Source organism: Asterias rubens, chromosome 19 (genome assembly GCF_902459465.1).
Source record: "Asterias rubens chromosome 19, eAstRub1.3, whole genome shotgun sequence".
In the NCBI taxonomy this organism is placed as follows: Eukaryota; Metazoa; Echinodermata; class Asteroidea; order Forcipulatida; family Asteriidae; genus Asterias; species Asterias rubens.
Window position 1 is genome coordinate 8,463,531 of NC_047080.1, and position 25,352 is coordinate 8,488,882.

Consider the following 25,352-nt stretch of genomic DNA (forward strand, 5'->3'; position numbering starts at 1 on the left):
AAAATGATACGGCGTTTTTTTTCATTCTAAAAGCCCGCCCTCATTCGACGGCTATTAATAGTTTTAAAATTCCTTGTCATTGTCAAATCTTTCATGGGCGGGGTTTCGGGGTTTTTTTTTCGTTTTTTTTTTTTGGGGGGGGGAGGCATTTTAAAATAGCCCACCATTTTCCTGCAATAATTCTCTGTGGTTTTACTCCCACCTAAACTGATTTTAGATAGATAGATAGATCTAAAATATTGTACCCAAGTCAACTGGTACCAAAGTCAACTCGTACCTAGGTCAACTCGTACCCAGGTCAACTCATACCCGTTCAACGTACGTTGTATGCCGAAACGGAGAATTTCCGTGCGGCGTGATTTTGTAAGCGATAGGAAATAAAAATGATGTTCTACCATCATATGGAGCTCACTTTTATTAATAATAATCTCACGAATTTCGTTTTTAATAATGTTTGTTCATCTCATTTCTGCCTTTTTTCCGCTAGGATATTCATTCAGATCCATTGTGGTTTCTTTTAAATTCGTGTTGAAGGATCGCCGTGAAAGGCGTTGAGCAGATCAGATGCACATTAGTTCTTCGTATCAACATGGAGCAATAAATATTTCGACCTCCATGTTCATATGAGACCAGTTATTTTCAATGAAAAAAATATACTATGTATAAAAAAACGCAACCCTTCATGTTAACCTTTGTGTTTTTCCTATTAAAGTGTTCCCAAAAGAAAATTTCATGGTAAGAATTCATTCAATTCATTCATTTGCGTTATGTTCTGATTATCGTTTTCCGATAACAAGTACATTTTAACAAATACACTGTTCCACTTTTTCCAACCAAAACACTTTGCGTAGTTCTTATTATCTTTTTCCGAATAAAAAATTCATTCTAACAAGCCTATATTAAAAAAAAGTTCTCTGATTAATTTTCCCCACCGTAGGGCCTAAGTAAAAAAAAAATGCAACATGCAAAAAAAAACAGAAAAAAAATCATTGCAACAATGAATAGCTAAATGTATGATTAACAATATAAATAAATAAATTAAACTACAATATTTATCAGTACGAGTAAAAAAAAATTTAAAACATTTATTTGGGTGCGAGTTGACTTGGGTACGAGTTGACTCAGGTACGAGTTGACTCAGGTACGAGTTGACTCGGGTACAACTTGCCATGTGCTAAAATGTATATTAACAACAGGACATAAACCTATACCAGTGCCAGACTATTAATTTGTCACGCAGGTCTCACTTTAGTGACATTGCCAATGAAAGATGAATGCCATGTGCTAAAAATGTACATTAATAACAGGACATAAACTTCGAGGGGAGCCGTGAAAGAAAGGGGCGGGGCGGCAAATTGCCTTTTTTGTGTCACAATGGAGATCTATATAATTATGAGCCATCCATACTCCCCTAACCACCCAAACCACACCGATGTATAGCATTTACTTCTCTTTACGGGCGTCACAAGGCGTTGGTAATCTTTTGAAGAAGTTCCAGTTACAAAGATGAAAATGTTGACGGCGCTAAAGCGATAAACAAAGGGTTTGGGTGGGCGGTCACCTACGTCACCAACTGGACAAAGAAACAACAATCAAAGAATAGGCTACAACATTACTGGTTGGAAAGTGTTTTATTTGCTTTAAGATTGGCAAAGAAATAAAAATTATTGAACTGAGTACTTTCGCCAATGCTCATAACGGCAGTGTGTTGTTGGAGCTCGGGCGAAACTTTGGTATAGGGCGAGTAGGCCTAGAGCTCCCCGCCTGTTATAGATGCTATACCCTCCGCTTCATTGTCCCTTTTAAGTACAGAACAATCTTGACTTTAGGAAATAGTGACTGATCACAGTAAATTTATTTAAATGTTATTTAAAAAGGTAGAGATTGACAAAAATAGTCGTTGAAAGTGTTGTGCACAACCATGAAATGAAAATCTTGTGAAAATGTCTGTTTGTGAGTCAGGCGGAGAAAAATAGTGAACACCATTTCAGCATGTAGGTCTTAATATAAAAGTGTCCTTAATATAACAACCGAAATCAACTGTTTTTCTTCAAAGCTGTTCATATACACACAGATTTCTCGGATAATGACCAGAGGTAATAATTTATTTAACAGACCCCCCCCCCCCCAAAAAAAAAAAAGCTTCTAGATCCAGTGCAGAAAATGCTTCAAAATCAGAGATTCGTACACTGATTTTCTGCAACAACTTCAAAGTTGAACCAGAATGCATTTTCCTTTTTTTTTTTTTTTTTTTAATTTAAAAGTTTTAATTTTTATTGCAATTTACATAATCTAAACAAAAACAATCGAGACGATCTTAAATGTATCTTTTGATTACTTGTAAGTTACGAAGTGAAGTTTGTTCAACATGTTGCTCAAAAAAAAAAAAATAAATAAACAAAAACTTTATACACATCAATCTATTGTTCTTCGTAGACTGCATCCCGAAATTTATCATATCGGATTGTTTAATTAGGTTTCCAAGATGGCGGTTCTTCAATCGGCATTCTCAATGTTTTGATAAATTTATACCAAAAGACGTTCTTTCGTTGACTCTGAATGTTCTTCAATCTTCTGAAAAGTCCAGCCAAAGGTAGAGAAAACTTCTGCAATTCCGGCTGTGGTCGCAACAGAACAGCCAGTGATCCTCGGTAGAATGGACTGTCGGGGAGAAAGTTCTTCGGGTCCACAGGTACTCAGTATTCCTGGCTCTGGGCAGCCATGGCTTTGGCCGCCTTGTTGGCCGACTTTGCCGGCAGGAGTACAGACTGAATGTTCGGTAGCACTCCACCCTGAGCGATGGTCACACCCGTAAGCAGTTTATTCAGCTCCTCATCATTGCGAATGGCGAGCTGCAGATGTCTTGGTACGATGCGAGACTTCTTGTTATCCCGGGCAGCATTGCCGGCAAGTTCCAGTATCTCGGCCACCAGGTACTCCAAGACCGCGGCCATGTAGACGGGTGCCCCGGCCCCGATACGCTCACTGTATCTACCCTTTCGCATGAAGCGATGTATACGGCCGACCGGGAACTGCAACCCAGCTCTGTTTGATCGACTCCGTCCTTTTGCACCCATGGGCTTGCCCTTACCGCCTTTGCCTCGCCCCGTCATTGTCAAACTGCCTTTATCTCCACAAAAAAGTATTTTCAAGATGGCGTAGAAGGATCCACTTCTACTTAGCTACCATGAAACTGCTGAAATCTTCTCGAAAAGTGTTTCCAAGATGGCGTAAAATACTCGCTTCTGTTCTTAGCTACACAAATGCTGTGACACTTGTCCAACCACATTGGACAATGATGGTCAAATAAATGGGGTGACCGGTTTAAACCAGTCTTTTATACCAGTCTTTTAAATATATAGAGGCCATAGGTCAAATTACACACAGGTGCACTTAATCCACGCAACAAAGGACGGGGTTCGAAACCCGTCATGGTATGTCACAGCAGTGATGTGAATTCTTCGAAGCGAAATCTGATTGGCTGAAAACAAGAATCAGTGACTGTTTTGTTATTGAATGCAGGGATGCTTGTTTTGGGTCAGTTGGTCATGGGTAGAATTTGGTGGGAATATGAAGGGGGGGATTACAGCAGGTAACAAATAAAGAAGCTGTGTCCACTCCAGAAATACGCGTTATTTTCACACTGAGTATAGTTTTCCATGAATTACCGAATTACTCTAAGGGGAGTGCACGTTTTCGAAATAGGTCTACCTGATTGAGCATAAGTGAGCCCAAGCCGTGATTTCAAAAATGGCAATTGTGGACAAAAATGTCAGGGGCTTGGGGACATGCAGGTTCGAGGTAATTTCTCACTCAATTTAATATTAAGCCATTTTTAAGGCATTGGAAAGCACACACAATTTGTGCAACGAGTGTTGTTTTTTGGCATTATGCTTTTGCAATTTCATTGACCAATTGAGTCTAAAATTTTCACAGATTTGTTATTTTATGCTGTTGGGATACACCAAGTGAGAATACTGGTTTTTGACAGTTACAAAAGATGAGTTGTAAATGTACAAAAACATAGGCCCATACAAACGTGTACTGTAATACAAAAATCAATGGCATTATCTTCACATTGTTTTACCGCGAGCATAGATTTTACCCACCCCCCTCTTCCCCCGTTTTCTCAAGGACTCTGTCTATTGGAAAATGAGTGCATCACAGAAGTGAGTTTTACCTTCAGCCCTCCTTAAAGGCAGTGCACACTATTGGTAATTACTCGAAATAATTATTTTCATAAAACCTTACTTGGTAACATGTGATGGGGAGAGATTAATAGTATAAAACATTGTGAGAAATGGCTCCCTCTAAAGTAACGTAGTTTTAGAAAAAAAAGTAATTTTCCAGGAATCCGATTTAGAGACCTCAGATTTAGAATTTGAGGTCTTGAAATCAAGCATCTGAAAGCACACAACTTCGCGTGACAGTGGCTTTTTTCTTTCATTATTATATCGCAACTTTGACGACCAAATTGAGCTCAAATTTTCACAGGTTTGTTATTCGTTATTTGTGTATATATGTTGAGATACACCAACTGTTAAGACTGGTCTTTGACAATTACCAATAGTGTCCATGGTCTTTAAAGGAACATTAACGGTTTGGCTTTTGCTAACAAAACAATTGCTGGCAGTGTACGCCGTGTAATCCACCATATACATGAACTGACAAGCTGTACGATCGGCTATCTGGGTCACGAGAAAAAAACCCGATTATTTTGCATGACTGAATAAAACGCCCACTGAGCGATTAACTCATAACGGGAAATTAGTTTTATTTATTTCTCATCAAATATTACATTTCAGACAGAAATATTTTAAGGGATGTTTTCTACTATCATCATCTAGACCGTGTAAGTTTTATGTAAATCTGTGTTTCATTCAAATTCATACTAATTTTTTTCCAACCAAATGGGAGACAAGGACAAATTATCCATTTCCAATCATAAATGCTGACGAGTGTGAGATGACAGACGACATTTACTAAGTGTCGGGGAAGGCCGGTTTGTGTGCATATTTTTTCGTCGTACAGCTCACAATGTTTACACGTTGAGTGATGGCAGTATAAGATGTTTGTAAGAGTAGGTTTTTTTTATACATCGCCTATACCTTAAGTTTGCCCAATAAGGCAATAATTGATCGAGACTTTTAGAATATTGTGTTTACATTCTAGAACTGCAGTTAAGGTACATAATAGAGTCATATGACGGTATGCTAATAACGTTCGTCAATGCTGTGTCATGCCGTGGGCTATTCACAAATTGTAACTGTCATGTCTTAAACGGTACATAAAGGTTTCAGTGAGACAGCAAGATAAGTGGATTTGACTGGGGGCTGTCAGTTGAGTTCGCATCGCATACCACCGGGAAAAAGTGTTCAACACACGGTGCACCTTGACTCTGCTCCTCGCAAATAATTTGTAGTTATAGCAAAATAGTTATCGGAAATGTGGAATACTACAGACTACCAGGCCGTGGATGAGGTCACCGACGATCCGTACGCCGTGAGTGACGGCGTACGGATTCTCCACGCCACGATGATCGCCATCCTCGGCACAACCGGGGCAATCGGCAACTTCATGGTCATTCTCTCCATTGCGACTACTCCGGACCTCCGGACATCTCATAATCTCTTGATTCTGAACCTCAGCACGGCTGATTTCCTATTTTCCATTATAATTGATTCTCTGTACTGTACCTCGGTGGCCTTAAATCGCTGGCCGTTCGGCCCGGCGGAGTGCCGTCTATCAGTGAAAGCATCCCTTCTTTTGCTGGGTGTGTCAACCACAACTCTAGCTACAGTGGCCATAAACAGGTTCATCCTTATTTCAAAACCACATGCGTATGATAAATTTTGTAGCCGGAGTAAGACAATCGCCAGCATCGTTCTCATGTGGGTTCTCGCATTCGTCGTGGTATTTCTAATTTCCGAGTTGACTGTCCACTTTGTGACCAACTACAACCCAGTCTTTGGGTGTTGTTCCCTCGACCCCCTCGACCCTGACACGCAAGTTTTTGTGACCATTCTGATCGTCCTGGTAATTTTCACAGCTTTTCTTATGATAACTACCCTGTATTGCTTAATGTTTCACGCCATCCGTGCGAGCAAGCGCCGAGTCCGGGCCGTGCAAGTCACCGTGCCGAACACCGCCGAGAATAATGACCTCTCCCAGGCCGATAGCAGCGGGGGACGCCCGGTCGGCGAACCCCGACCACCAGAGCGCACCATCAGTAAAGAGGAGATCAGCATGGCGAAGATGTCATTTCTTGTCACTGTACTTTTTGTCGTCTGCTGGCTGCCCCAATCAATCACATACATTTTCGGGTGGAAACATTCCGTGCTTCTCCTCCGAACTGGAAGATTTAACTTTTTCCTCATAATTCTTGGACCGGCTCTAAACCCATTCATTTACGCTTGGATGAATGCAAAAGTGAGGAAGGCATGTCTGAGACTGGTCAGATGCCAAAGTTGTATACACGGAACAGCTTAAAGGCAGTGGACATTGGTAATTGTCAAAGAAAAGGCTTCACAGTTGGTGTATCTCAACATAAGCATAAAATAACAAACCTGTGAAAATTTGAGCTCAAACGGTCATCGAACTTTCGAGATAATAATGAAAGAAAAACACACTTGTCACACGAAGTTGTGTGCGTTTAGATGGTTGATTTCGAGACCTCAAGTTCTAAACCTGAGGTCTCGAAATCAAATTCGTGGAAAATTACTTCTTTCTCGAAAACTATGGCACTTCAGAGGGAGCCGTTTCTCACAATGTTTTACACCATCAACCTCTCCCCACTACTATAGTCACCAAGAAACGTTTTATGCTATAATTATTTTGAGTAATTACCATTAGTGTCCACTGCCTTTAAATAAAATGCTCACAGTGTACGAAAGCTGAATTTGAAGAGTACCATTATAATTACATCCTATCACTCAAGCTCAAAGAATATTGACGGTTCACTCTAAAAACTAAAGAGTTGAATCCAACACTTGCATGAGTTCGGTCAGTGACTACACTTTGAAAGTGTTGGATCCAGCGTTTTATGTTAAATCCAACATTTTAATGTTATCCAATGCAAAAAGGGTTAATTCAACAATTTAAGTGTTGTTTCAACATTTCTCAAAACAAAATCCTTTGAATTGTTGGATCAGCTTTTTTAAACGTTAAACTGGCATGCACTTAAATTGTTGACCAAATAGTTTAAAATGTTGGATTTAACATATAAAACGCTGGATCCAACACTTTCAAAGTGTAGTCACTCACCGAGCTCATATGCAAGTGTTGGATTCAACCCTTTAGTTTTTAGAGTGTATCACTCAAGCTCAAAGAATATTTACGGTTTTTCTATTTAAAATCGGTTGAACAATGGACATTAACTATAATAGCTGGGTTTGAACCAACGACTCCGGACAACCGGCATGCGTCTCATGTCGGCGGTCTACCAACTGAGCTATTTAGTCCTCATGTGACAGTCCCCCTGTATTTGTCAATACATATTTTGTCTATGTCAGTTTTTCTATTTCGTAAAACATCTACATAAAGGCCGTACTGTGTTCAAGGCTTACAATTTAAAAACATACCGTCCACAGCTAGAAAGACTCGAAAAGCTTTAGCCACTACCAACTATATCAAACAAAAAGATCAAGCGTACATTTTATTGAAACATTTGTAGCTGGTCGAGGGATAAAAACAAGAGACGGTACATTGTCTCTGCACGTTTAAGTTACCAATGAGCATAAGAACTAAGGGCTATATTCTTTATTATGTAAGCCAACTCTCGACGAGAACAGTGTCAAAATTAAGCCATTGGACACTTTCGGTAAACAGTATTGTCCAAGGCCCACACTTCGTGTATCACAACTTATATAAAAAATAACAAACCTGTGAAAATTTAGGCTCAATTGGTCACCGGAGTCGGGAGAAAATAACGGGAAAACCCACCCTTGTTTCCGCACGTTTCACCGTGTCATGACATGTGTTTAAAATAAATCCGTAATTCTCGATATCGAGAATTGATATTGTTTTAATGTTTCTCAAAAAGTAAAGTATTTCATGGAATACTATTTCAAGAGAAGTCTTTCACCATTACCTTCTGTAAACCCTGTAAGTTATTTGTAAATCTGTGAACTTAAAAAAAAACTTCTGTTCCGAAAGTGTCCAATGGCTTTGAGAAAGAGCTTGATGCATAGGCATCTGAGAGGGAAAAAAAGGTGTGATATGTTATGGGGGTCTTTAGACAGAAGCGTAAAGTAGGCCTATATTAAATACCCTGTGGTCACTCGTTCCTTCGATTGTAGATAGATGCACAATAAACGTGCTGTACAAGTTTCATTTCAAAAGGCAGTCGCGTTTTAGAGATATCGCCGAAAATCCAGAGCGATGACCACGCATAGGAAAAATAATTCTCGATAATAGGAATACACAGTCAGAGAAACGTTACTGACCGTAACGTTTCTCAGATTCAAATTTGCCGTATTGTGTTGACATCGCCGTTACTACCATTGCTTTATATAGCCGTAGGCCCTGCATGATTTCGTTATGTGTCGCTGTATTTATATCACTTGACATGGCCGTACTGTTGCGTTCTATCGCCGTATACTAGCGTATAATTATTTTGTTGACCGCCTTGGTTGGCATGGACGGCCGATGGTTGTAAAACACTCAATCGTGTTTTAACCAAATTCACGATTTCGGCAAACATTCAACTGAATGAAATACCTCCCATGATTAGTTGCTTTGTATTCAACAAAATCAACACTATGTTTGAACAGTGTAGTATCTTATAAGAGATGTTAAATTTGCATCGGGGATAAAGAATATTAAGGTTTTTTATTTTTTATTTACCTATACACCGGTGTGTGTTAGCACTGTATACTACTTTCCCGAGTCCTGTGGAAAAAACTCACATGCAAGGGTCGTGGGTTCGAATCCCACCCGAGTAGCATGCCTGTGATATTTTTTCACACGACTCGGGAAAGTACTGAGTATACAGTGCTAACACACATCGGTGTATGGGTAAAACAAAACCCAAATTAATAGCATCTGTTTTTGATTTGCATTTATGGCTTTCCATGGTTTTCTAACCTGGGTTGGCGAAAACTCGGAACGTTGCAAAAGAATAGCGCCGTGCCATCAGGCACCCCCCGCAATTTAGTGCAATTTAATATTATGAGGCCTAAACGCCGTAAACCACAAGTTCTCTCATAAGAAATAGGCTAAAGCAGCCACCATTATGTAGAAAACAGCACCTTTTGTCTGCATCCATTGGTTTCCGTTTTCCGTTCAGTCATCGTGGGCGGTTTAAAATACCTTATCCGCAGGAGCAAAGGGTCACAACATAAACACAATTTGGAAGAGTAACCAAATGTTTTCCTCATCATGTTGTCAATTACCGCCAACCAACCACCATGCAGCAAACCTATATGTCGTCCCTGCAAACAAACATTCATTTTAAGTTTTTAATTAACTTGGCACTTCACTTATCATTATGATCTGATTATTATTAATTGTGCAAAACCTTAGATGCAATTTATATCTCCGTTTTTGGAACCGTTCAATATTGTTTTAACCATTTTTAGCCACTGTACCGCCCAGCCGCATATAGCGATACACTGTATGCGGTACGAGGAAACCTCGCTAGCTTGTGTTTGTAGGAACATCACAAGAAAACTCGATAGTCATTAGTAGGTCTACGCATTTGTTAATATATCTAGTTGTTATAGATCGTTATTAATTCTCCCTTCACAGTTGACTTGTCGAAGCTAATGATGATGAAATAATTTAGCTCTTACGAAAAATAAAACGCTCATTAGTAAACAGGAAACTGTTCATCATATTTTTATGATGATATTGTCGAAAATTAACGCCTTCGCATTCAATCAGTATGAGCATTGAGCCAGACAAAAGCCTTGAAAAGCTATTGTGTTCATTTTATCCGTGTACAAAAATATTCGCCATAAAAATTACCGTAGCCGTTTAACGAGAGGCATTTATTGTTCCCATGAGAACTTGTACTTTTTGACAAATATTACCGAAAGGGTAAAAAATTGTGCATACACATTAAGCCATGGCTATCTTTTAAAATTTGAACTACGATTCCAGTAATTTACTGCAAGAATCTTGAGAAGTTGGATTTCAGCAAACTCGGGCGGTGCAGGGACTAAAGGGTTAATGACAAAATAATTTGGAATGAATTGATAGGGAAAGATTGAATGTATGAATTTGAATTGCACGCTATCTTTAATAGGCCTTGAACTTTAAAAGTATGTTAATACAACTTTAAAAGTGTGAACTTTAAAAGTGATTATAAAACTTTAAAAGAGTGAATTTGCATTTTAGATAGGTAAAGTGAAACGTTGGTCATGCTCTAATGTATATAGAATTTGCATATAGCTTGGAAAATTAATATAGGGATTGTGTAAGTGTGAATTTGCATTAAAAATGTACTGTCATATTCAAAAATATAGTTGTATTGTGCGTTGTTCCATTCTTAAAATTCCCAGTAGGCCCTATATGAATTGAGCCTGAAACCGGGTCTTTTTTCTTCTTCTTCTTCTTCTTTTTTTTTTTTTTTTTTTTTGGGGGGGGGGGGGGTCAGTTTGACCCATTAATGTGTTGTTTGACATCCAGTTCATACTGACCTAGCCTTTAATCAAGGCGCATGCACGGCGGCGGCACACCCAGGGGTCGTGCTTGACATCTGGGGGTGCCGCGTGCGCCTTGACTAAAGGCTAATACTGACCCGACCCCCAAAAAGGCTCAGATCCGGTGGGACCCCAACTACGGGTCAATTCCGACACATATTTTAGAGTGTAATTTCATTGTAAATACTTGATTGTATAACTATGTTGTTAAAATGAAAACGTCTTCTCGGGACTATTTTGTACGGTCTAATCCAACTTTGAATCCTCTGGCTGTCTCACTAAACGTGTACGGATTTGAAGTGTGATGTCAAATGACCTAATAATTTGCTCTTTCTCTAAAACTACAATTACTTCAAAGGCGGTCATATCCCACAATGTTTTATAATATCAACATCTCTCAAAATGTATATTTGGTTTGCGGTAACACCATGTGTGTATCTACTTGCCAGGTAGATTTGTTCTTAGGGAACTGTCTTGCTTTATTCTACTGCCGTGGAGTAGATAATCGGAGGTTCGGGAGACTTCTCAGTTCTGTCCTGCTTTTAAAACTGTTACCAGGGCGGATGGTATCGAAATTAGACTGGACTACTACTTTAGCTTATAGGATCGTAATTAACTGTACTGCCGCGGAGTCAGTTCTGAATTGGTCTCAACGTTTCGACTAGCTTGCTCTAGTCATCGTCAGGAGACATGGTGTTACCGCAAACCAAATATTATACATCGATACCTCACCATGCAATGCCTTAAATCCTATTTCTCTCAAATGCCATTCAATTAGTACCGAACCAAGTCTGTGTGGCAGCTCTATGGTGGCATCACATTAATTTTGCGATAGAGCCTTGAAATCAAGTCTACGCACTTATGTTGTTGTACGCATGCGCGAACATTGCCCTAGCGACGTGAGAAGATGGCGACTCACGCAATGTGTGCGTCTATCATGTGTTTTCCAGAGCTCGATATGATGCCGAAAACTAGACAATTGTGAGGTAAAGTAAAACTAATATAATATGGTTTAATTCAGGTGAACAGTCGACATGGCTCACCTGTAGTAGTTGGAAGTTGACAAACCTGAAAGAACAAACTAGTTCCATCGGCTTTCGGCTTCGCCCATTCGCCTCGGGAATATTTATTTTATTTACAAACACCTCGGCCCCCTCGGGTTATTTTGTTGTGTTGATATGTCTTCCAGTCAAGGGAACTCAGAGTCCTACACAATAAGGACATCTTTTAAAATGAAATTTACGGGTCTTACTAGAAGGCTGACCCTTTACCATAGCGGTAGCCTAATAAAAATAGGGTCTGAAAAAAAGGCTGAGTGATTCTGACTCTGCTGAGTGTACAATAAAAAAGAAGAGATTTTACACTTTTTACAGCTAGACTTTAGCGATAGGGCCTACTAAAGCATGCTAATTGCTATTGCTAAGCAGCTAAGAAGACAGTAGGATGGAATCAGAAAATCGAATTATCTGAATGCATAAGATTAGAATAATATATAGAAGTAAATTACTAAAACTAAGTAAAAAAATGCTTCACTTTAATTAAATTAAGTTATAATATTATTTAAGACTTTATAATTATTTCTACTTCTTCTTATCCTGTCCACACACGCTAGAGAATAGTGTTTCAGATCAGACAGGGACTCAAAGGCCATGAGAATGAAACATTGAAAATTTTAGATTTGCGTCCAGGCATTTTTTAAATGACATGAATGAGGCTTTTTATCATTTTTCATTATTCATTATTTTCTCATAGTAAGCTTTTCAAAGCTGTTATTGCACACGAATGCTCGATACACATATTTGCCTATTCTGCATAGCGCAAATTACAAATTGCGCAGAACATTGTTGCGCAAATGTGTTGATTGCGCTCGACAGATGAACGACAGCAGATGCGTGTTTACTGCAAATAAAACGATCGCAATCACGATCGCGGTGGAATGTCTGCCTTGTATAGTATAGTAAAATGCGTAAATATAACCTTTTACCGTTGTATGATGATTTGAAACTTGAAAATTTGTGATGCAGAGTTTTTTTTGCGAGAATAATGGAATTTTGTGAAAAAAGAGAATTTTTTCGGCGGTAGCTTTCAGAGCATGCGGGCGATGGACGCAAATCTATCATTTTCATTCTCATAGCCTAATTATAAAGCTGTTAAGCGGAAAATTCTGCTCGAAAAATTTCTTTGCTGAGCAAAAATTGAGTGGGGTCACAACCATGACAACAGACAACGACTTCTTAAGTCTTAATAAAATAGTTAGTAATATAATTTTTGCTGGTATTACTAATTAGCAAGAATGCTTACGGAATACACACACACAGTGACGGATGTAGTTGCGATGACGTAACCCTCCTCCCGACAGCTTCCGAGGGTTACGTTATTACACATATGGGGCTACATACTTTTCTGTGCTACTGGTAGTACTGCTTAGAAATGAAGGGGTAGCCATTTTTGTGCTTACACTTTTAGTACAGGCTTTATAAAATTGGGCCCAGAACTTACCAAGCACAGTCGTTGGCACTTTCAATTTCATTTAGTTCAGCCAGGTCTCCAGCCTTGCCCCTTTGCTCTAGCAGGGGCATCCGTGTAGGTGATTCATAAACAGTCTGTAGTTCTCAACTGCATTACAGGGTCACATTCCTGGTCGTTCAAATAGCCCTATTTCTAAAAACGTTACTTTACAGCGGCCATGATCTAAGCCTGAGTCAGTTGAGGCATTTCTACTAGTATTCACATCTACATCTATGATAATTCTTGTCAAAGCCTTTTCAGCATCGAAAGAAGAAAATGAAGAAATTTCAGTTTTAGAAGTGGGAGTAAAACCCCAGAGAATTGTTCTAGGGAAAACCAATCCACATAGTGCTCCCAGTTGGATTTGAACCGGGGTCCAGCAGTGGAAGGCGAGGCAAGACACCATTGCGCCTACCTGACTTAAAAAGCAATTATCTCTTTCCTTTAGGCGTATCCACTAGTAATGTAGCAGTGTCGTTTGCATCAAATCACAATGGCCGATGAACAACAAGAAAAGGTAACGGAGCAATCTAATCAGCAAGCGGATGGTGCTGCCGCTGTCAATGAAGAAGGTACACTGCACGATGAAGAGATTGCACCAGCTGTTGTCGATTCAACAGAAGGGACTGAAGAGGCGGGTAACACCCAGGCAGACAGGGGAATAGATCAAGTTGGTGAACAAGCCATTGAACAAGGTAATAATAATAACCCGTTTTTATATAGTGCTTTTCACGTCTGAGGGTGTCTCAAAGCCCTTCCGACATTATTACCCCGGGTCACTGCGCCTTACATCATTCCTTAAACCATCTCATCTCCCTGGAAGGGGGCAATATATGCGCTACTCGGCTAAACCAATCAAAAGAACCATCTCAGCCCTCACAGGTATCCATTTACCCCTAGGTGGAGAGAAGCAATTATAGTTAAGGTAAGTTGTGAACATCTGAAGAAAGAATATGTACCAAAATAACAGATATATCTTATAGTTGGTAAGACACTGCTCTTGAATTGCAGGGGTCATGGGTTCGAATCCCACCCGAGTAATGTGCCTGTGATATTTGTTCACAGGACTCGGGAAAGTACTGAGTATGCAGTGCTTACACACGCCGGTGTCTATGGGTAAAAACCAAAATGAATATTCTTTATCCCAAATGCAAATTTAACATCTGTTAAGATATATTTTGTTGTGCCGTGTCAAGGCCGATCGGTTAAGTGCATTAGACTCAAGCGCTGCTGATGGCTGAGTTGTCAGGTTGTGGGTTCAAATCCCGGTCATGAAACTTTTGCCATGAGCAAGTTACTTAACTATAATTGCTTCTCTCCACTTAAGGTAAAATGGGTTACTGTGAGGGCAGAGATGGTTCTTGTGAATGATTAAGCTTAGCGCACTTGGGCAGTTAAGGCTGTATACCAAAAAAACTAACCTGTGAAAATTTTATTTCTAAAAGTTTTTTTTTTTCTTTGAGATATTACTGAAAAAAAATCCGGAGTGGTTAAGTTAACGCAGGAAGACTAATCTGCTATTGGAATACACAATTTTATTAGCAACGCTTCTCAGATTCAAATTTTGGGGATATAAAGTGATATATTTTTCCACAACCACAAAGTGTCAAAGTGAAAAGTTTCTCAAAATGCATAATACTATCCATAGCTGCTGTAAGTTAGTTTTTATTGCCATTAATTTTCAGAGTCATACCAAACATTTACAGGCCCTTTAAACTTGGAATCAACTAGAACTTGAAAATTAGCTACTATTTTATAATTTTAGTTATTTTTTTTTTTTTTGTAAACATTGTTTTACACAGATGAGTTGACAGGATCAGATCCAGATGGTGACATTATGGACCCTGTTGTTGACCACAATCAAACCATCAAAGAGCAAACTGACAATCCGGACATAAACCAAGCTTCAAAAGATGAAGTCCTACCTGATCAGGATGCATCCCAAGAGAACACAAGTCCGCCAGACAAGGATTTAAACCATGAACAGTCTATCCAGGATATTCCTTCAAACCAGGATCCTGCTGACAGCTCTCCCGCTGTCAAATCCCCCATCATAGACTCAAAGGATTCTCAAACTAACCTTGTTGAAGTGCCTTCTGCAGGAGATGCAGCTTGCGAGAGTGAAGAGACTGATACAGATCAGCTTGAGGATAGAGAGGTCGATGCAGGACTTCTCCAACCGGAACCAGATGAACCTGGCAAAACTGTAACTGAGGGTCTGAAACTGCCTAAAGAAGAGATCTCAACAAATGAACAGAATCAAAGTGTAGACAATGAGGAACCCGCTGATGGCACTGTCCAAAGTAATGATAACAGTTCTAATGTGGATCCAAAGGAAGCAGAAGGAGCTGCTCTACCATCAGATGTTCCTGCGAGTGGGGACCAGCCGAACAACGCCGAGTCGCTGTCTTACAATCAGGAGGAAGGCATTGTCCAAAGTAATGAGAACGACTCTAATGTGCATCCGAAGGAAGCAGAAGGAGCTGCTCTACCATCAGATGCTCCTGAGAGTGGGGACCAGCCTATTGACCCTGAATCGCCGTCTTCCAATCAGGCTGATCAAGCTGTAACAGTTCAGACTGCCAGTTCACCGCATATCAACAACGAAATAAACCAGGGTCCCACGTCAGAAATTAACTCTCAAACCTCCCCAGAGTCTCCGTCTCAAAGATCTCCTGTCAAGGAGGAGCCATCCAGTGCAGAGAGCACTCCTGTCTTACTGCAACGGAACAATAACAATGAATTGCACCAGGGCGATGACTTTGTTCAGCTTGGATCGGTGCATATACCTACAGGTGGTGTTGGTGATGTGGACGAGGTAAATGAAGAAAGAGGATCGCAATATGATTTAAGAGACCCAGCAATGCACAAGATGAGATCGTCACTACCTGTTGATGCATATGGTGGTATGTATTTAAGTACTTCACTTTCAATAAACAGTTTGGAAATTATGTTTGCAATTGGTTAACCAACAATTTGGAAAAAAACAGAGAGGTCAGATTTCCTTAGTTAGATCAAAGTGACCCTTTCTGTACTCGATTTTTAATGGTGTATTATAATAAAATTTGAAAAAAAAAAGCTATTGCTACTTCAGTCAAAACAGTTTATAACATGAATTCATTCCACCAGGTTGCATTCCACTACCAGATAACTTTTAATAGAAGAAGCAGAAGTAACTTCCTTTGTGGTCTTGGGGCTGATTTTACAAAGAGAAAAAATTGTTCTTAAGTTGAAATCAATCTTAACTGCTTAGCAGCGTGTGATGTTATTGTAAAAACAGTATGGTTTAATGATTCTCTCGGGAAGTCAACATCTTTGTTTTATTATGTCGACATTCTAAAATGAAACCTATCGAGAAGAAATATTGGACATTGTCATCCGAAGATAAGTAAACTTTTTATTTGTTTACAGATTCCAGAAAACATCCTTTGCCAGCAATTCATCCTGATCCTCGTCTTTCCCGTTCCCTCCCTCCGTCCACGGATCCAGCCAACATTCCAGAAGGTTACTACAACAGGAGTCTCTCACGGGGTGAAGGGCAATATTCACGCACTCACATACCACGTATCCCATCGGCTAGTGGCTCCAGTAAAACCGGGACGAGAGACAGGGACGTCAGGAGGGCGTTAAATTCAGCCAAGCTGCCACCGTCCGTGATGAAGATGTCGACAGTTATGGTGTCAGCGAGGCAAGTACTAGGTGGCTGATTAATTTGTCCTAATAATGGGTGATGCTGAGCTGCATTGGCCTCCCACATTAGCAGAACCACAAAATTTAGTCCAGATCATCAAGATTTATCTTCCAGTACGCGCTAATCCACCAATCAGATGCTCAAACTACTGGGGAATAAAAACATATATGCTACGACTTCTGTTTTATATCCTACTTCCTCTGTTTTTATTACACAGTGCATATTTTGAGTGTCAATGCGTCACGCTCCGTATACGGACAGTGCAAAAATTACATTCTAAACTTTGTGTGCGTTCATGCTGTTCGTCGCGAAATAATGTTCTGAAATTTTAAACTTTGCGCGTTGCACGTGAGACTGGAAGATATTGTGCTCATGGAATACGTAAAAATGGAATACGTAAAAATATAGTGCGTCTGCATCTCATATCCAACTCGGCCTTCGGCCTCTTTGGATATGGGGCGCAGAAGCGCTATATTTTTCCATATTCCACTCGCGCTTGTGTGATAACTTATAATATTCGTTCAAATCCTCTGTATTAATGGTCGTTGCAGATTCTCTTTGTGATTCATCTAATTTCTTCTCTTTCATAATTTTCTGACAGGAAGAGGGCTGTACTGAACAGACACAGCAGTGTATTCTATGAAGAAAGACATCAAACCAAAGTTATTAGTAAGTACACAATACAAGACTGGTAATTCGGTCTTGTGGGGGCAGGGATTAACAATTTTACTGGAACATTTCAAAGGGCAGCAAGGCAACGACTATAGGGGCATAGAGGCAAGTGCCAGCTGCCTCTGTGGAGATTCATGTCTGACAATATGAATATGCAGCTAACTATAGCTAGCGTATTTTTAAATTGTATTGAAATAGCTGGTCCACTGAATGACAAATCAAATTCAAGTTCTGGTGGTTATGTCATCGGAGTGTGGGTTCGAATCCCGGTCATGACACTTGTGTCCTTGATCAAGATGCTTTACTATAATTGCTTCCTTTCACCCAGGGGTATAAATGTGTATCTGCAAAGGTAGAGGTTGCTATTGTGTTTGAAAAAGTCTTTGAGGTGCCAAAGCAGCCCAAGGCTGTATACTCTCTAGGGAGCTGAGAGAGAGTACAGGAATGTTATTGGCCCAATGACCAGGGCCCAATTTCGTAGGGCTGCTTAAGCACAAAATTCTGCTTAAGCAAAATAATCAATGCTTAGTAAAATCAGAAACCGGCCAAAGACTCCACTCAATTTTTATGCTAAGTAAACAATAGCTCAATACCAGTCACAAGCAATGTATATGGCATGAAATTTTGGCCAGTAACATGTGTAAAATAAGCAAGCTATTTTCGTGCAATAACCAATTTGTTTTTGCTTAAGCAGCTCTATGAAATTGGCCCAGGGCACTAATGTAAAGCACATCATTACTGTCAAATGGGCTTTATAAGAAATCGTCATTATTATATTACTGCTATGATTGACACAAGCAAGGAGAAGTATTGACAATGGAAAATGTTTTCATATCGTCAGGTTTGGACGAAGCAATCAACAGTCGACCTCCGATGCCCTTTGACCTCGATAATCCTGGGCCGTGCCGTTATACTCCAAGAAACAAACCCTTGAATGAAACCAACGCTCCTGAGTTCACATTTGGTCATAGGCTACAGGAAAAGGGTGAGTTGAAATTCACGCATCAGTGCAAAAACTTTGTATCTCGCTTGTCAGATTCAAACTTTAGAAGTCAGGCTGACACCCCCTATGTCTAGATTGGGTTGTTACGTTTCAGTAGATCACGTTTGGCCATAGACTACAAGAAAAGTGCGAGTTGAAATCTACGCATCAGTGCAAAAACTTGTATCTCGCTTTTCCAATTCAAACTTTGAGAGTCATGCTGACACCCCCTGGGTTGTCGCTACACTACTGTGCAGGGCCCAATTTCAGAGAGCTGCTCAAGCACAACAAGTAGCTAAGCTTAACAAAATTATGCTTACCATTAAAGGTTACCAGCCAAACTCCCATGTCACAAGTACAATTTGTGACTGGTATCCTACTCATTTCTACTTAGAAGAGAAACTTTAAGCAATATTTTCTGCTAAAGCAGCTCTATAAAACTGGGCTCAGAGCATTGTTTTTTTTCTCTTTCTAATATTGATCTGTGATTATCATTTTTCACTGACATTTCATTGGTTTTTCTTCTTCAGGCGGTGGCGGTAGAACAGCCAATTCTAAGACATGGTTCAACAGCAAAGATGGATTCACAACAAAAGTCCACTGGGATAAAAGAGTAAGTAATAAATCCATACAATTGTCAAAATTCACAAGGTTGTAATTTTGCAATTCTTGAATAGCACTTTGACCAATGTTAAGTAGACCCCCCTACAAAAAGAAGCTAATTCAGTTAAATTTCTAACACCCTTAAGTCTTTCATGCGCCAACCATCGATGGGCTTAAATTCCTTCAGAAAAAAAACCTAAAAACCAAAACCAAAAATAAAGACAGCCACACAGTTTTCAGAATTAGAAAGAGGACTCTTGACCTTTGACCTGTTATTGTTTTTGCTGTTCTCTCAACAAGTGTCACACGAGGCAATTTGCAGAGAACCAGTTCAAGGCAATCACAACGAAGAAAAGCCATTCACATTTGAATGTTCACAAATTCTTGTCAGGATCGTAAGACTTTGTTTGAAATATTACTCATGTGCTTCCAAAGTGGTCCTGTAGCATACACTGTAGTTGGTTGCCTGCAAAGGTTTTCTGCAAAAGTTCCCCTCGTGTGACAAGGCCCTAACTTTCGTTTTTACAGGACTTGGGAAAGTACTGAGTATACAGTGCTAACACACATCGGTGTATGGGTAAAAAAAAGAAACCCAAAATTAATATTCTTTATCCCCGATGCAAGTTTAACATCTTTTGTTTCGTAGATGAATTTCTTGAATCTTTGTGGTTGCTTACGAGGAAAGTGGAAACCCCATGGAAAGGATGCAAACCTCTCCTCTAAAGCCCTTTTCACAATACTCTTTTCCCCGGGTTGAATAATGGCTGGCCTTTTCATACTATGACCCTTTACCCCAGGTGTTCCCCTGGTGTTGCCCCTGCAAGTTGGCATACCCCGGGGATTAGCCAACCCTGCTCAGGAGTTGGGGTAAAGTGTAAAACCCAGGGTTATTCTTGAAACGTGCAACTGAAACCCTGTGGAATAGGGACACAGTGTGAACGTGCGCCGGGTTACTGCATGAATTAAAACCCTGGGGCCTACTAGCCCCAGGGCTATATTCCATGACTGCAAGCGTTACAGTGTGAACATTGCTTGAGTTTTCATGGGCTTTTGATGGGGAATTAATATTATACTTCATTTATTTTTTGTTTAGTGGCCATCACCAGCTCACTATAACAGCACTCGTCCACTTCTTGGACGGCGCAAACCAACGATGTTCGACTATCCAAACTTCTCCATAGGCGTCAAGTCCAAATTCAGCATTAACAAAAGAGGTAAGGCTTAATCCCCTAGGCGAGTGTTTTTAATGGGAATTTTCTTTTACCTAATTGATCAAACTTATTTTGCTTGGTCGTTCTTTTCTTTATAAAGTGATTTCTACAAAAAGATTAAAGGGAAGGTATACCTTTGGTTTTGTTTAACCGTTCGATTGTTTTAATCCTACATAAATGTTAATGTACACAATAAATCTAACATCTGAAAATTTCATTCCAAAAGAGATATCGCAGAAAGTTCAAAGCGAATATTTGTCCATGCAGGAAGAGCCATTGGACACTTTCGGTACAGAAAATAAAAAGTTCACATATTTACAAATAACTTTACAGGGTTTACAGAAGGTAATGGTGAAAGACTTCTCTTGAAATATTATTCCATTAAATGCTTAACTTTTTGAGAAAACATTAAAACAATATCAATTCTCGATATCGAGAATTACGGATTTATTTTAAACACATGTCATTACACGGCGAAACGTGCGGAAACAAGGGTGTGTTTTCCCGTTATTTTCTCCAAACTCCGATGACCGATTGAGCCTAAATTTTCACAGGTTTGTTATTTTATATAGAAGTTGTGATACACGAAGTGTGGGCCTTGGACAATACTGTTTACCGAAAGTGTCCAATTGCTTTAATAGGAATACACAATCTGAGAAGCGTTACGTTGGCAATTTCGGGGCATTAAAGCTATTGTCTTTTTACATAACCACATTGCTTCAAAGTGAAATGTTTCTTAGAATGCTTGTTACTAGTGAAAGCTGCTGTAGGCTTCTGACCAATGGTTTGCCTTGCCATTAATTTGAAGAGTGATTTACCAAATGTATACCTTCCCTTTAAAAGGCACTGCACACCTTTGGTAATTGTCAAAGGCCACTCTTTTCCTTTGGTGTATCACAACATATGCACTAAATAACAAACCTGTGAAAAATTTGACTCAATTGGTCTTCAAAGTTGGTGAGAAAACACCCTCGTCGCACAAGTTGTGTACTGTCAGATGCCATGAATTTGAGACCTCAGGTGAGGTCTCTTATTCAATTCAAATATTTTGAGTTACTACTTTCTTGAAAACTACATTACTTCAGAGGGAGCCATTTTTTCACAATGTTTCATACTCTCAACAGCTCTCCATTGCTCAATACCAAGTAAGTTTTTTATGCTAACAATTATTTTGAGTAATTACCAATAGTGTCCAGTGCCTTCATTTTTTTTTTACTTAATGCTTTGATTGCTTTTCTTTGTCTAGGCTCTGAGAATGAACCAGGACCCAACGAGTACAATCGCTCCAATTCAGACTCTATTATTCTGCGGAAAGCCCCGAGCTATACCATCAGCCAGAGGCACCAAGGCACACAGCTGTGGGGTGGCAAAGGTAAAAATGTGTACTATAATAATCATAAATAAGGGAAGCAATGTGTGGTGAAGAGGTTTTCAACTAGTGGTTTAATCCCAACGAGGCCTGGTTCTTGATAATTTTACCGAGACGAAGTCGAGGTAAATTATCAAGAACCAGGCCTCAGCGGGTTTAAACCACTAGTTGAAAACCGATTCAACACACTTTGATTCCCATTCATAAATACCTTTTCGGTCAAAAACATCATCACTTTTTGGTCAAAAAGTAAAATAAATGCGCGTATCGCGTGATGTGGCACAACTGTTTCAGCCGTTGCTCTCGACCAATAGGAATGAAGCAACTGTCTAATAAGAACAGGTGCAAGGTCGCGTGTCATGCCCATGTTTCAACACTTTTTACCGGTCATAAACAAAGGTTTATACACACCCACGTGACGCGCTCTCCACCAATGGGAATAGCGAAACTGTCTGAGGTATTTATGAATAGAATAATAGTAATAATACTACGAATAAAGCGCCTTTAAAAGTTTCAAAGCGCAGTAAGAGCATCTCTGAATAAACACAAATTATAGTAACCTAGCATAAAAGCAAATGAGTTGCTAACTTGTTTAGATGCTCTTCCCGTCATGGGAACTCTGCAAAATCTCGCAAGGAGATTTAAACCCCAAGCTGGCAACAGCCGATCTCGACATACTAAAAGTCAGCTGAAATTTATTAGTAGATAATCAATTTTAATTTTTCAATTATTTTTTTTGCAGAAACAACCCCAGGTCCTGGAACATACACCCCTCGTTGGGGGTTCGATTCCGGCATGGTCCACCATCCATCATTCACCATCCAGGGAATTCGTCGGGCCAAAAATCACCAACTTGGACCACACTCGACTTTTTGATTGAGGTAAATATAAATACAGTCTGTTTTGTTTTAAACTATTGAATTTTGAGGTCCAGCTGGGTGGGTAGCAATGGGGTATAATGAGCGGGGGTGGATTCCACAAAGAATTAGGACAAGTCCTAACTTAGGACTAGTCCTAGGAGATATACAAATTGCATGGATAGTCCCAAGTAAGGACGAGTAACTGGTCCTAACTCGGGATAAGACTAGTCCTAACTCTTTGTGAAATCCACCCCAGTACTGATAATGAGGGCCAAGTGAAGTCTACAGCCTCTTTTCACACTACTCTATTTCCTTGGGGCAACCTCGGGGGAATAACGGATGGCCCTTTCACACTTGGATCGCTTTACGCCTGATCTACGCTGGCAAGTGGGCAAACCCCGAGAAATAGCCACCCCTACTCCAGAGTAGGGTAAGTGGTAAAACCCATGGGTATCGTGCAACAAAAACCCTGTGGAATAGGGACAGAGGCGGGGAAAGTCAAGCTCTGTTCGCATTGGACTTAATTTGGGTAAACTAACCGAGCAAATGGGTAACTTACCCATTTTAAGTCCAATGCGAACAGCCCCGGAAGTTTCCCTCCCAGGTAACTTACCCGACCTGAATGGGTAGTTTAATCGACCCATGTCTGCCCGGTTAAATTTACCAGGTCAGTTTAACCGAGCCAAAAAGTCCAGTGCAAATGCGATCAGGGTAAAAGCCATCCTGGTAAAAAAGCCACATCCGGTCACCCGATCTACGCGCTGCGCCACTTGATCATGTGATGATATGTTGTACACATCATTGTTTACACGGACAGAAGCTCGGTTGCACTCATTGCATTCTCGCTGTCATGCACCTGGTCAAAGGTCATTACAATAGCGCCCTCTTGTGTTTGTCTTAAGTTAGTCGGTATGTGTTTTACCGATCGTTTCGGTTTAGTTTACCCACATCATTAATCCAAGTAAGGACGCTTGTAAGTTTCCCCTTTTGGAATGTTAACCACTGTCTCGGTAAAACATTAGTCCTATGTGAACACGGCTTAAGAAAGTGGGGTCAGGTAACCGTGGGGTTAAAAAACTCCCGACCCTCTCCAGGGCTGTGTTCTATGGAGATACAGTGTGAAAACGTTTTACATTTGATTCATGATACCTTTTTCCCCCTCTTTTTCTTACAGAGTGTTCAAGGCAAGCACTCTTCTATTGTAAAAACAGAGGAGCCATCATGGAATCTGAAATTTTTGCTGGTGGGAAGTTATTTGTGTGAATTGATCATGGATGTATGTAATTATTTCTTCTTCGTCAATGTAGACAGTTGGCCTTATCAGGTATGATCTTATGCTGTGATTAGGAACTTGCGTCTTTATTGTATTTATTACAGGGTGATAATCCACAGTGTTGAAACATGATGTCTATTTGAATTGAAAACCATTATTATGCAAAAAATATGCAGACTTCAGAGACAATTTTGTATATTTATGCTCTCTATATATTTATATTCTTGAATTATTTGTGAATCATTCATGTGTGTGCTTTGAGTCAAGGACAACTTTATGCCAAGATTTTTATAATTGCTATTTTGGTGCATGATTTTGAGTCAATCAAATTTTGATAATAAAGCTGAAAATACATGTACCAATACCAAACCATTCCAATGACAATTTCTACCTAAAAACTCATCCTCAGCTGGCCCATTTTGTTGCAAAGAAACTACAGTTATTTCCTGTTCTTTTGGCTGTGGTACAAATGTTTATAGAATTTGGAGGCAAAAATGTGGGCATTCCATTTTTAGTTTTGAGTATTTTTTTCAAAATATTGAACATGGCAGGTGAACTTGAATAGTGATGTTTATTTCAGGAAAGCACCAGATTTTCTGATTTTCGCCACAAAAACTTAGAAATAATACATCCTTTTCACCAGTTGGTGTGTTTACATTGAGTTACTTGGTTCATTAAACTTGATGGATGCGCAGTTAATCTGACTGGCAGCTATCACTGGTTTGAAAATGATCCGACTAAGAACACTGTTTGGAATAGGAATTACATGGAGATAACAGGTGTTAGTTGTCAGATAAAAAGGATGTATTATTCCATCCACTTTCCTTCCGTAAAGTCAGACTTCTGACATAACAAAAGCAGATGTGTAAAATGAATTGTATACTAAATATTGTTGAATTTTGATAACAAGCTAAAGCTATTCACATCTAAAACAGTTTAACATTTGTTTGAGATGCACTTCCAGTGAATTTTTTAAGAGCCAGGCCATCAAATAAGACCACATTGTTTCCATTTTTAAGGACAGCATAATCTACTTTAAATATACATGTACATTATTTTGATAAAATTACACTTTTTATACTTTTGTATATTTAGAATCAATTTGTGCTAGTAACTTAAAGCAGCAGAGAAAATACTTTTTAGGTCATTTTTTCCCCCAATAATAATTATGTGTGTAATACAGTTTTGTAAAGGATGATTTATTCTAAGAGAAGACGTTTTACACAAATTGTAGTACTGTATTTTCACGATCTTGTAATATTGTGTATATGTAAATTTGCATGTATTTCCTCAGTAAAATGGATTATAATGCTATACAATGTGCATTAAAGCAGTTCTTTTCAGAGCCTAAAAAAAAAATTCACCCCTTGTTTTTGTAACCATTTATGGTGTAAAATAAGAGTTACTATAGTAAACGAATGCGGTAACCGCCCCCCCCCCCCCTGATTTTTTACTGGTCCCTACCAGGCCCTCATGATTCAATATTAAGCCCACTTTTGAAGGAAATGCCGGGCTTACCCCTTTTGGTTAATTTGTTAAA

At 39.5% G+C, this 25,352-nt stretch overlaps 3 protein-coding genes across 3 annotated transcripts; 2 read left to right on the forward strand and 1 right to left on the reverse strand.

Moving 5' to 3' along the window:
• Window positions 1-2,696: 2,696 nt before the first annotated feature.
• On the reverse strand, window positions 2,697-3,273 carry LOC117303120 (histone H2A-like). The gene has a single exon (XM_033787217.1). The coding sequence runs from the start codon at window positions 3,111-3,113 to the stop codon at window positions 2,697-2,699; it is 417 nt and encodes a 138-aa protein (XP_033643108.1). The 5' UTR covers window positions 3,114-3,273.
• Window positions 3,274-5,445: 2,172 nt separating this feature from the next.
• On the forward strand, window positions 5,446-6,489 carry LOC117303348 (melanopsin-like). The gene has a single exon (XM_033787514.1). It carries the CDS (start codon window positions 5,446-5,448, stop codon window positions 6,487-6,489), a length of 1,044 nt encoding a protein of 347 aa, XP_033643405.1.
• A 5,056-nt stretch (window positions 6,490-11,545) lies between these two features.
• LOC117303511 lies at window positions 11,546-25,150 on the forward strand. The gene is made up of 11 exons (XM_033787735.1): window positions 11,546-11,629; window positions 13,600-13,846; window positions 14,954-16,057; window positions 16,563-16,839; window positions 17,444-17,511; window positions 18,356-18,499; window positions 19,027-19,109; window positions 20,193-20,313; window positions 21,557-21,682; window positions 22,422-22,560; window positions 23,714-25,150. Exons 2-10 carry the CDS (start codon window positions 13,645-13,647, stop codon window positions 22,553-22,555), a joined length of 2,259 nt encoding a protein of 752 aa, XP_033643626.1. The 5' UTR covers window positions 11,546-11,629; window positions 13,600-13,644; the 3' UTR covers window positions 22,556-22,560; window positions 23,714-25,150.
• Window positions 25,151-25,352: the final 202 nt, after the last annotated feature.

Bases quoted from the DNA above. Each gene is read 5' to 3' on its own strand.
- LOC117303120 (XM_033787217.1), bottom strand. From the start codon at position 3,113: ATGACGGGGCGAGGCAAAGGCGGTAAGGGCAAGCCCATGGGTGCAAAA.
- LOC117303348 (XM_033787514.1), top strand. From the start codon at position 5,446: ATGTGGAATACTACAGACTACCAGGCCGTGGATGAGGTCACCGACGAT.
- LOC117303511 (XM_033787735.1), top strand. From the start codon at position 13,645: ATGGCCGATGAACAACAAGAAAAGGTAACGGAGCAATCTAATCAGCAA. The intron at 17,512-18,355 runs GTAAGTACACAA...TCATATCGTCAG, and splicing joins ACATCAAACCAAAGTTATTA to GTTTGGACGAAGCAATCAAC. The intron at 19,110-20,192 runs GTAAGTAATAAA...TTTTTTGTTTAG, and splicing joins AAGTCCACTGGGATAAAAGA to TGGCCATCACCAGCTCACTA.